The 11971-nt window shown below is 37.8% G+C and overlaps 1 protein-coding gene across 2 annotated transcripts in view; it reads right to left on the bottom strand.

The window, feature by feature from the left end:
* Positions 1-3153: 3153 nt before the first annotated feature.
* The window catches only part of TSNAX (translin associated factor X), a 29819-nt gene continuing 21001 nt past the window's right edge, over positions 3154-11971 (bottom strand). For both annotated transcript variants that reach the window (XM_029931315.1, XM_029931318.1), the window contains exons 5-6: positions 7934-8061; positions 3154-4997 (exon numbers count right to left, since the gene is read on the bottom strand). In XM_029931315.1, coding sequence (XP_029787175.1) covers positions 4620-4997; positions 7934-8061 — 506 coding nt within the window. In that variant the 3' untranslated portion in view covers positions 3154-4619. The remainder of the gene's footprint in view (positions 4998-7933; positions 8062-11971) is intronic.

The following is an 11971-nucleotide window of genomic DNA, read 5'->3' as shown; positions in this document are numbered from 1 at the left end:
AAGTGGTGTGTGTGTGTGTGTGTGTGTGTGTGTGTGTGTGTATATATATATATATAATGGAATATTATTCAGCCATAAAGAGAATGAAATCTTACCATTTGCAACAACACAGATGAACCTAGAGCATAACGCTAAGTCAAATAAGTCAGAGAAAGACAAATACCATACGATTTTACTCATATATGGAATTTAAGAAACAAAATAAATGAACAAAGGAAAAAGAGACAGACCAAAAGAACACAGACTCTTACCTATAGACAATAAGTTGATGGTTACCAGAGGGGAGATGGATGGAGGGAATGGGTGAAATAGGCGAAGAGAATTAAGAGTACACTTAACTGGGGCTCCTGGGTGACTCTGTTGGTTACGTGTCCAACTGATTAGGTCATGATCTCACAGTTGATGAGCTGGAGCCACACATCGGGCTCTGCACTGACTGTGCAAAGCCTGCTTGGGATTCTTACTCTCCCACTCTCTCTGCTCCTCCCCCCCAACTCTCTCTCTCAAAATAAATAAACTTTAAAACAAAAACCACACTTATCATGATGAGCACTGAGTAACATATAGAATTGTTGAATTCAGTACACCTGAAACCAATACAACACTCTATGTTACCATACTGGAATTTTTAAAAATGAAAAAGAAAGAAAAGTAAAAAATTAAAAGAAAAAAGCCAAATAAAACAAAAGGTAAATCTTTGAAGAGTAACATAATGGAAATGTATCTGGCAAAGTGGAGTAAAAAAAAATGTATATACAAAGAGTTAATACAAATATATATTATGGACACAGATATAGTCAAGATATAAATGTAGTAATACTAGTAACAGTTTGTATCAAGACTCTGAAAAGAGACAAAATGCACTAATAATCCTGAGAAAAATAGAACTTATCAAAACTTACCACTAAGAAATAATGGAAAGCTTGAATAGTCCTACACAATTAAAGAAACTGAACAAATAATTTTTTAAAGAAATCTTCCCACAAGCAAAATATCATTCCCAGTTTCACAATTTCCAGCAAAATTTCAACAATGCAATCAATCCACTTTTTAAAAAGCATTTTAAAATGATTACAAAGACACATTTCACAAAACATAAACTTCATCATCTTGAAGGGTACAACTCAGTGGGTATCAGTATATTCAGACAGTTGTACAACCATTCCCACTAATTCTAGAACATTTCTATCACCTCAACAACGAACCCGTGCTTGTTAGCAGGCACCGGCAATCCCACATCCATTCTGTTAATTTGGTTGATCATTTCAAAGAACCGTCTTTTGGTCTGATACTATTTTCTATTTCATTTATTTCCACTCTAATATTTATTTCCTTTCTTTTCATTGTTTTGGAGTTTACTATTCTTTTTCCAGTTTCTTAAAGGCAGATGGATGTTTAGGTTATTGATTCACCTTCATTCTTTTTTAAATGTAGAGATTTAAAGCTATAAAGAAATTCCCTCTACTACCTTCGTTTGTTTTGTGGTTTTCATTCCACTTGAATGAAATTTTCTAATTTCTCTGCGATTTCATCTTTGACCCACTGGGTATTCAGGAGTATTTTGCTTAATTTCCACATATCTGTGAATTTTCCCAATTTAATTCTGTTACTAATTTCTAATTCCATTCCATTTGTGGTCCTAGAATGTACTTTGAATAGTCAATCTTTTTAAATGTATTGAGACTTGTTTTGTAACCTGACATTTTATGGATTATGTTCCACTGCACTTGAGAAAAATGTGTCTTCTGCTGCTGCTGGGTGGAGGGCTCTATATGGGTCTCTTAGGTCTGTCTACCATGTTGTCCAAGTCCTCAACTTCCTGACTCACGTCTTGTTCTTCTATCCGTTATTGAAAGAGGGGTATGGAACTTGCCAACTGCGACTGTTCTATTGTCTATTTCTCCTTTCAGTTTTGTCAGACCTTACTTCATGTATTTTGAGGATCTGTGGTTAGTGTGTGTATATGTGTGTGTGTTTATAATGGTCATATATTCTCAATGGAATGAGCCATTTACCATTCATTACATACTGTTCCCGCCTTCAACACAAACAAAAACATTGGCCTTAAAGTCCATGTTGTGTGTGGTTCTCTTTTGGTTACTGTTTACATGAAATACTTTTTTCTATTCTTTTACTTAATCTATTTGTGTCTGAATCTAAAGCGAATCTTTGTAGAGAGCAAACAGTTTTTAAATCCATTCTGCCAACCACTCATTACGTAGCACCTTTCTCTGAGGCACCCTCAAAAAGCCCTATGCCTCTGCAATGTGGATTCTGAAAACCACGGATTTAATACATGCAGGAATTACTTATGAAGGAAATAACCCAATTTTACTTCAGAATTCTGTCAGTAACCTGCCATGTAACCTAGAACCACTTTCTTTCTATAATAAAGATGAAAAACATGACAACATTTGATGCCTATCAGAGCACCGATTTTAAAACTGAAAACCATTCAGGATACATTTAGAGATCCTCTACTCTCCTGGCCTAACACCTACTGTATTAGTATAAGATGTAATGTGGAAATCTATCAATAGCAATGGCACCAATCCACGTGTAGTAAATATTGTTGACTGCCGACCTGACCAAAGGCCATTTTCCCCTTCTCCTATCATGATAATGCCCTAATCCAGTTTCTTTTGTTTGCCCTTCTCTCTCAGAAAAATGGTATTCTGGTCTGTTAAGGTGAAATCATTCTCCTTTCCACTAACTGATTTAGATAAGATTTAGATAAGAATGTTACCTTGTTTGGGTCAATGGATATGAAGAGATGTCCTTCCTGAAACCCTCCTACCTCTGGACTTATTTTAGGAAATAATAAATCTTGGGGCACCTGGGTGGCTTAGGCAGTTAAGTGTCCGACTTCAACTCAGGTCATGATCTCATGGTTTGTGAGTTCGACCCCCACGTTTGGCTCTGTACTGCCGGCTCAGAGCCTGGAGCCTGCTTCAGATTCTGTGTCTCCGTCTATCTGCTCCTCCCCCACTTAGAGCCTGTCTCTCTCAAAAATAAACAAGCATTAAAAAATTTTTCTTAATGAAATAATAAATATCCATATTAACTAGTCTATATTAGGTTTTCTTTTTAAGCCAAAAATTCTACAACCATTTGATTAGATATTTCTCAATATGATAAAAAAATAAGCTTAACTTTCTCTTTTAATATTTTATTTAAAGACTTCAGTTTTAAACATCTTTAAGACATTCAATCCATTTGTTTATATTTTACCTTTAACATTATAAATTTAACTCGAAGTGGCAGAAGAAACAGAAATGTGTAATGAGACTATATTTTAGCAGTATGTTTTCAAACAGGGAAACCAAAAGAAGTACTACCACCACAACAAACCAACCAACCTAATTTGTTAGGCATGTCTATTTTATTTTATTTTCCTTTACATGTTTTTTTTTTTTTTGAAAATTTCACTTTCAAAGAATCAGGCCTTGCAAACAGAACAGCTAATCTTTCCAAAAATAAAACCCAGTATCTAGATTCTCAAAACTCACAAAACCAAATGGAAATGTCTGGTTGTCAGCCAATAGTGTCATGCTCAAGTCAGTTTCACATCACAGGGAATAATCTAGAACTAATTTCAGTAGGCAAATTCCAATTCTAACTATTCCTAAAGACTACCATTGTTATTCCCACTGTGTCAACAATTGTCTTATTGCTGAATTGTACATGATAAATTTTCTTTGGCAACTTTTTATACTATTAAGTAACACAACTGGACAACTATTAAGGTTTGAATAACTTAGTATTTCAAAAATTTCAAACTTCATTATAATTATTTAAATGTAATTTTTTATAGATGCGTCTATAAGAAACATGCCTAATGTAATATAATGACAGCAAAGGAATCGCTAAATAATCACTACTAAAAGCTTTTGGGATGTACGTACAAGTTATGACTGAACTCAAACACCAGGCAAAGTGTTACGATGTTAGCTCCAGGTCACTATCAGACTTTATGTGCTAAACGATAAAAATTAAATGTGGAAACTGAAATGTGGGTATCTGTCAACTTTCCTGGAAGGCTCTTTCAAATGGGTTCAAAATGGCCTAAAAACTGGCCAGAATATAGTATGAATTCTTACTATAATACTTCATAAAATTAAGCATATTGATAACTTGATAATTTTTAATCCTTATTCTATGGAATAAACCTATTTTAGAGGCTTCACAAAATATTACCAAGAAATTTAAACAGGAAGCTCAAGTCCAGATGTGTAACTAAGAAATCTTTTCTATATATAACAAAATCACCAACTTAAATTATAAATGTCCTCCACTAAATACTACCACTCCACACGTCACACAATGTAAATTAAAGGTATGGCAGAACGTGTGCTCTGAAGCACGTTCACATCACAAAGATAAACAATGGAGTGTAGCCAGCAAAAATACAGAGGCATATATGCAAACATTTGTATGCAAACTTTTGTAAGATATAAGAAATGATTCATTTTGATACTTTTATGTACAGCTTGTTTACAATTTAAAACAAGTACAACTGAAAACATTTCTATTTAAAAGCCACAATAAAGTCTACCGAAATACTAAATAACAGTCTTACAAACTGGTCTCTCAAGAGAGTAACAACCGAGGGTGGTATTCTAAGAAATGCCCTCTTCTTGATCAATCATTTCTGTTTTAACTGAAAACACATCTGCCAGCATATGTTTTGGAATCTCTGAGCCTCTAACTCTCAAGGCGTAACAAGCATTCTCCACTTTGGCCAGACTTTGTTTCAAAGTATACAACTTCTTAGAAACCTCGTAAGGTCCAGTATTGCCAATGAATGAAAACCCATCATAAACCTGACGTAAAAACTGGCTCACTTCAAAGGGGGTGTCAATGTCCCCATTCCCCACACTGTTAATACACATCCGCATCAACTCTCCAGTTAAATCAGCCACTCCCAGAAGGTAATCAACAGGTGTGATTTTCAGTCTCCAAGTACCAAACTGCTTATCCTGTCCATCAGAGGAGGGCTGGTAAAGAAAACACACACACACAAAGAAAGTACAATGTGAAAAAGAGTGACCGTGCATGTATCACATTTATTATAAAGTACAAAATCAAGAGCAGATCAGTCATGCTAATCTCTAAATAAAATGATCTTTTTTGTTTAATGACCATCTGGGATGCTACAAGAAGAACTCAGGCCCTCGGTAGAAAGTTGAACTAAATGACTTCAAGATAATTTCATAATCTAATTTTAAAGTCAACTATTCCCGGCTTCACTTGACATACAAAATAAAACATTCTTAAAACAGAGCCCGAGGACTTGACTGCATGATGGTCACTTAGTTATCTAAACGACAAATCATACAGCCCTCTAGGTTGGTGATCCACTCATGTTTTCCTAAGTCACTGACAGTCCCTTTCTCGCCTCTCTTCCATCCCCACTCAGCACGGACCATCATGATTTCTTATTCTCTTGTTACATCCTCCTCAGTTCCCTTAGATTCCTTTGTGGGTTTGTCTGTTTGTTTACTGCACCTGCCCACCAAAAACACAACCCTGAATCAAGATTAAAGTCTACTAGTGCTAGAGCTTTATTCAAGTGGCTGAGTATCACGGAGCTAAAAAAAATAATGACGATAATCACAGCTATACAGTTTGTACAAGTTACTTACCAGTCCTTTTTACTTATTCCTGTAATTCTCTCTCCTGTCTCTTCAAACACTGTTCCAAACCGTTACCAGAACTCTCCTTAGCCCCCTACTCAATCCCAAACCTCTCCACACTCAGCAGACACTCTTGTCTACTTTCACTGAACTGGCCATTTGCCAGATCACCTGGCACAAACTCTCAATTACCTCAGCCCTACAAAACAAAACAAAACAAAACAAAACTTATTTATGTCCATATCCATCTTTACCTTCTATCCTCCAGTCTCAGATGATGAGTTGTCCCTCCTCTTGTTTGAGGTTAACTCTTCCAAATGACCTTGACCCATCTCCTCCCACCTCTTCCAGGACCTTGCTTCATAAGGTGTATGCCCTTGGGCAAGTTATTTCATCTCTCTAAACCTCAGTTTCCTCATCTGTAAAATGGGATAACAGTACCTACCTCAGAGGTTTATTTTAAGGATGACATTTACCAAGTTCTTGGCATAATGCCCAACACAAAGTAAATACTCAATAAATGTTAGCTGCCATTGCCATTACCATCCTGTCAATCTCCTCTTTCCACAATTTTTCCCTCATTCTACTGGAGCCTTTCTGGAAGAGGAGAAGCCTAAATTGTTATTTAAAGTCCACACGAGACTAGGCTGGTGGAGGCCATTTTAGGCAGAGAGCTGCTAAGGCGTGCAGGTGAGAGCTGGGCTGTATGGCTGAGGAATGAATGATGTATTTCCTTGGGTAACGTTTAAAGTAAGAAGTAGTATCAGAGAACTCTGAAAGGAGAGTCGGGGTAGTAAGTCACATTAAGGAATGTGAACTGTAGTCACTCACTGAGAAATTCAAATGGTTTTGACAATATTCTCAATAGGCAGGTCAAAACAAAATACCTTCCCCTATCAAATCCCAGAATTTTTAGCACCAAGAATCTTTAGCACTAAAAAAAAAAATTATTTATGAATGTGGTCTTATTATGATACCATAATCTTCAAATAATTTACTACCTAAATCCTGCAAACAGTGCATTTACTCAGTTTCTCTGTACATTCTTGACCTGATATTTTCATTCTGAACTAGAAAGAACTTGAAAGAAGGGTATGGTAACTTCAGATAGGATCAAATAGGCTCTTTACTTCTTTCTGTAATGCAATCTTCACTAAACACATAAAAAACATACAGGAATTTTACTTCTCAAAAATGAATATCCTCCTTAACAAACTTCATAGAATTTTAAAAACTGAGAAAATATATATGTGACTTCCTTAAAGTAAGTTGTATTTGTCATGCCAAATTAAGTCCGACCTTTTGATGTTAACATTTTAGTTACTATTCAAAAAAACATTATTTCTACAACTTCCTCCATCTTCTGCCTGCCCTTCCTGGTTCTGAATAATGTTAAAAAAAATAATAAGGAAAAAATTATGAAACATAAAGACAGGAAAAAACTGTCTAATTTTATCCTTTAAGTGTACTGGTATCTCAGGAAGTATCAAATATTCAAAATCTCCCCTTTCACTGCCTGAATACTATATATTGAAGTCCAGGGTAAAAATACTTATATTTAAATGGCAAAAGTTTCTCTCTTCTTAATTCAGAATGGCTACATAATTTTCAGTACAAGCTTTATGAACTTAGTGATTAACAGCTCTCACTTTATATAATAATTTTCTGTTAACTAACTGTTGAGCACATATGTGTCACATGCTATCCACTGCCTAACTGAACACCTTTCCACCAAATCCTGTAAAACACTCCTTTGAGGTAGATACTCGGTGCAAAGGCCCCTGTGGCACACTCTGAGACACCGGCAGGGCGGACAGGGGCACTGGGCTCAGGTTTCGAAGCACCTGGTTTCAAAGATTAGCTCGGCCACACGTAATTAGGTGTGTGGCTTTTGAGAAGTTATGTAACCTCTCTAAAGCCCATTTCTTTCTTTGTAAAGTAAGAGTAAAAATTCTTACCTCATACAGTTAATAAAAGAATTAAATGAGATAGTGCTTACGAAAGGCACATTGTAAATACACAAAATCAAAAGTGGACTTAACAGTAATCACTTAACAGCGCTTGAGGTAAACAGCACTGTTTTCCCCCAAACACGCCCACAGCTGTTCTTGCTCTGTCCACTAACAAAACTACTTTAAAAGACGCTTTCCTTAGTTGGGAATCTTGGACACCACACTCTGGGGAGAACACCACCATTTCAACATTCTTAGCACTCTAAGCCAGCAAAGTACCTCCTGTAATCATTATACTGGTTACATAAATTATATAATAAACGTGAAGTGATTTTCAATTCTTACGGTCTTATTTTCTTTTCCATAGTCTTCTGTCGTAAATATCAATTGTTTATTAATTTCATCCATACTGATAAGTGATCGTGTTTTGATGAAGTGTTGAAAAGAGACAGCCTCCACATATTCCTGCAGTCCTGAAACACCAACCAAGAAAACTGCTAAGGAACCACCACTAAATCAGACTGTCATCAATAAAAAAACATCAAATTGCACATCCCCAACCTCCTCAAAAGCTTAACGGACGCCTACCATCATGGTAGCACTGGATTCTAAACTCCGACGACTAAGAGTTACTTGGATACAGATGGTGCGGATCAGTACTGAACAGAGCAAACATTTCTGTCACCAGACTTTACAGACACCTCAAATACAAATGTATTCAAGTTCTTCTTTCTATTTCATGCGGCTTTGGTCTTAAATATCTACTCTCCTTGCGACGGAGAAATGTCAAAGATTTTTAGAAAAAAAATTGTTCAAAGAATTTAAGGAAATGCTATTATAAAAATTATTTAGGCTTTAACAGAAACTATATACTTATTTTTTGCTCTCTGAAGCAACAAAACGGACAATGATTTAATCAAATAAAACATAAAATTAAACACCATTTGGATCTTTCTTGAAATTTTAATTGGCAGAAAACACTTTAAATAATGTAGAATATGAAGTGTCAAAATACAAAGTAACTTTTTCTCCTACTCCAAAATGGGTCTAAAAATAGGTAACTCCTTTCACCTTTAGTAATTTAAGTTTAAAAAAACAACAGGGGCGCCTGGGTGGATCAGTCAGTTAAGCATCTGACCTTGATTTGGGCTCAGGTCATGATCTCAAGGCACAGGCCGTGTGTAGGGCTCTGCACGGACTCACTGACAGCACAGGGCCTGCTTGGAAACCTCTCTCTCTGCCCCTCTCCCACACACGTTTTCTCTCTGTCCCTCTCTCGCTCCCGAAATAAAAACATTTAAAAACAAAACACCTAATGAGTAGTATAATTTTGTATCAGATGTAAGTTCTACAAAATTAACACTGAATTAAAACAAATTCTGGTAAAGATCAAAAGTAGTACTATACTTTTGCAAAGTGTTTAAAACAACTTTTAAACGTTTAAAGCTCTGGGGCGCCTGGGTGGCTCAGTCTGTTAGGCATCTGACTTCAGCTCAGGTCGTGATCTCATGGTTCGTGAGCTCAAGCACTGCATCCGGCTCTCTGCTGTCAGTCAGCAAGGAGCCTGCTTCATTAGGGTCCTCAGTCTCCCTCTCTCTGCCCCACCCCCGCCTGTGCACACACATATGCTCTCTCTCAACAATAAAAATAAAAAACATTAAAAAAAATTTTTAACTAAGTTCTATGGCCACAATTTTCAATATTAGTTTATTATGGCATAATCTATAAGACAATACAGGGGAAGTTTTTCTTAAAATGATTATCATTACTGCTGAGTTAAGAAACTGAGAATTCTCTGTAGAGGCTCTATTGTAGAAACAAGAAGAGAAGAATGAACTCTGACTCTGGAAAGAACACTGAGGGCTGAGGGGAATCCGGAGTCCAAGCAGTCCCGCTGGCTGGCACTGGCGGCTGCAGTGCTGAGGCTCACCCCGCTGTGCTATCGTCACATCGAATGCCGCAGCAGGTCAAAGACACAAGAGGAAGTGGATGACCTGGTTTTGATAGCAGTAAGAGGAAATAACTGAATGAAAATATCCTGACTCATTTTGAGCCACGAGTGATATTAAAGCAAGGTCAGAAATCAGTGCCTTTAGCTGACAGAACAGGACATGATAGAATAGGACACTGTTTAATAAACCAAAACATGCTGAGAAATGAAACAATAAAGTTCAGTTTAACAGAATAGATAACATCTTTTATTTTTACAATAAAAATTATTTTTGTAAAATTTTAGTTTTAAGAATAGGTGACCACCCACTTCTTTCCCAAAGACAATCTGTACTTCACATTTCCTTCCAGAAATAACTTCGTGCACACAAAATGAAAAAGCAAAACCTAAGGACCACTTGTTATATTTCTAAATATGCTCTACTACAGTCAGCTCTTAAGAATGAGCTAAACAAAAGATTTGTGCACTAGGATATTCATCATTATAGTCATTACAGCAAAAGAGTGGGAAAAGTCTAAAAGATCAATAATAGATGCCACTCATCAATTTATCGTCTCTCAGCTCCCCCACTTCGGATAACACAGGTGCACTCTAAACCATCTCTCCTGCGCCAGCGGGCAGGCACCGAACTCTGTCGGCAGACAGCACTGGAAGGAAGGCAGAGGAGGACAAAGGTCTCTTCCTCGCTTCAGTGTGTCCCTCCCCAGCAGCTTTCTACATGTGAGGCAAACCGGTGCTTGGAGCAGCCAGGAGCATGTGGCATTTCCTCAGGAGCAGCTTCCCAGGGGCCACCACCTGGACAAGGAGTCTGACGGCACAGCACCTGCCCAGGGGCAGCCTCCCAGAGTTCTACCTGCTCCACACCTCAGCAACGCCGCTGCCATCCAACGGGCCTGCCTCCAAGGAGCTGAGGAGCGCACTCTTCCAGATTCGTTCCTGCCGTGGATACCCTGGCCTCAGCCCTGGGATAGTGGCTGCCCCTCTGATTTTCACTCTTTACAGTACACTTTTCCTCTCATTAGATAATCTCCAACACAGTTAACTCTTTTTTTCCTCATACACAGTTATTCTTTGTATTAAACTTACCCTATTCAAATTACAATGCAACTCGTTTCCTGTTTAGACCCTGAGGAATACAATAGGGAATTAGGAAAAGAAAAAATGGTATTATTTCCCATTTACCCCTATCATTATAGAGGAGGTATTCTGTCTTTTGAGGCTGTACTGTACTTAGGATCAGGATAAAGACGTAATCCCAGCGGGAAGCTTAGCACAGATTCTCCCTTCCATGTTCCACACTCTGTTCTCTATCAGATGCTAACGGTCCACCAAACAGGCTCAGATGTCTCCCAACCATTGGTCCTATCTTTCCTCCCCACTACTGCTCCATCTCTCTTCTCATCTTCAGAGCTGCATTTCCTGGAAGAGCAGGCTACCACATTCCTCGATAACCTCACCTCATACTTCTCAACCTACTTCATCCTAGTTGAAGCCCATCTCTACACCACAACAGCTCTAAGATTATACTATTTCCTAAGTTTAATGGACATTTTTTCAGGCTCAATCAGTCAACAGTCTGACCACTTGAAAGGAGGGAATCTTTAAACAAGTTTTCATTTGGCCCCTCTGAATGCATCATCCTCTGATTCCCTTTTTTCCTACTTCTTTGGCCAGATCTTCTTAGTCTCTGCCTCTATCAGCCCCAGGCTCTCTCAGACTCACTCACAGTTGGCTTCAGTTAACCCTGCCATCCCTCAACTTCACAGCTCTGGCTCAGTCACATATATCTAAATACATACTTGACAATTCCACCAGAGAGACCTCAAAATCAACGTGTCCAACGATGAATTCACAATCTTCCTTCCACATGCGGTCCCCCTCTTTGTTTTGCCAATTGTAAGAGTCTCCCGGCCTCCCCCCCTGACCTTTTCTCATCCACTCTCATACCACTGAATATTTACCTTCTAAATAAAGAATTATCACATCACTCCCCTGCTTAAAGCCCAAACAGCTCACCATGGTTCTCAGAATAAAGAGCAAAGTCGTTAATGTGGCTTATAAGACCCTGCTCAATTCCACCCTCCACCAACGTCAGCCTCAACTTCTACTACAGTCAGGTTATAACGCATAACAGGTCAAATTTAAAAGATGGGCACATAAACCCCTATTCGTATAATGTCAGAATTGTTCTCAAAATCCTTAAAAATCAGTAAGACTTGTATGAATTCTACAATACTAATTTTTCCTACAGTTAATATAATTCACTACTTCAATATTTCTAAGCATAACCCTGTCCCCAAATTCCTGCAGTTGGCTTACATTTCAGAGCCACGTTCAACAAAAACAGCAGTGCTTTCAATGTTAGACTCAAACACGACTGGCAAGGCTCCTGTTCTGACCACGTTAATCGACAAGGCCGGGAGAGTACAGGG

Source organism: Suricata suricatta, chromosome 2 (genome assembly GCF_006229205.1).
Source record: "Suricata suricatta isolate VVHF042 chromosome 2, meerkat_22Aug2017_6uvM2_HiC, whole genome shotgun sequence".
NCBI classification, from domain to species: Eukaryota; Metazoa; Chordata; class Mammalia; order Carnivora; family Herpestidae; genus Suricata; species Suricata suricatta.
The sequence above is the reverse complement of the archived record's forward strand: the minus strand, read 5'-3'. Positions and strand labels throughout refer to the sequence as shown.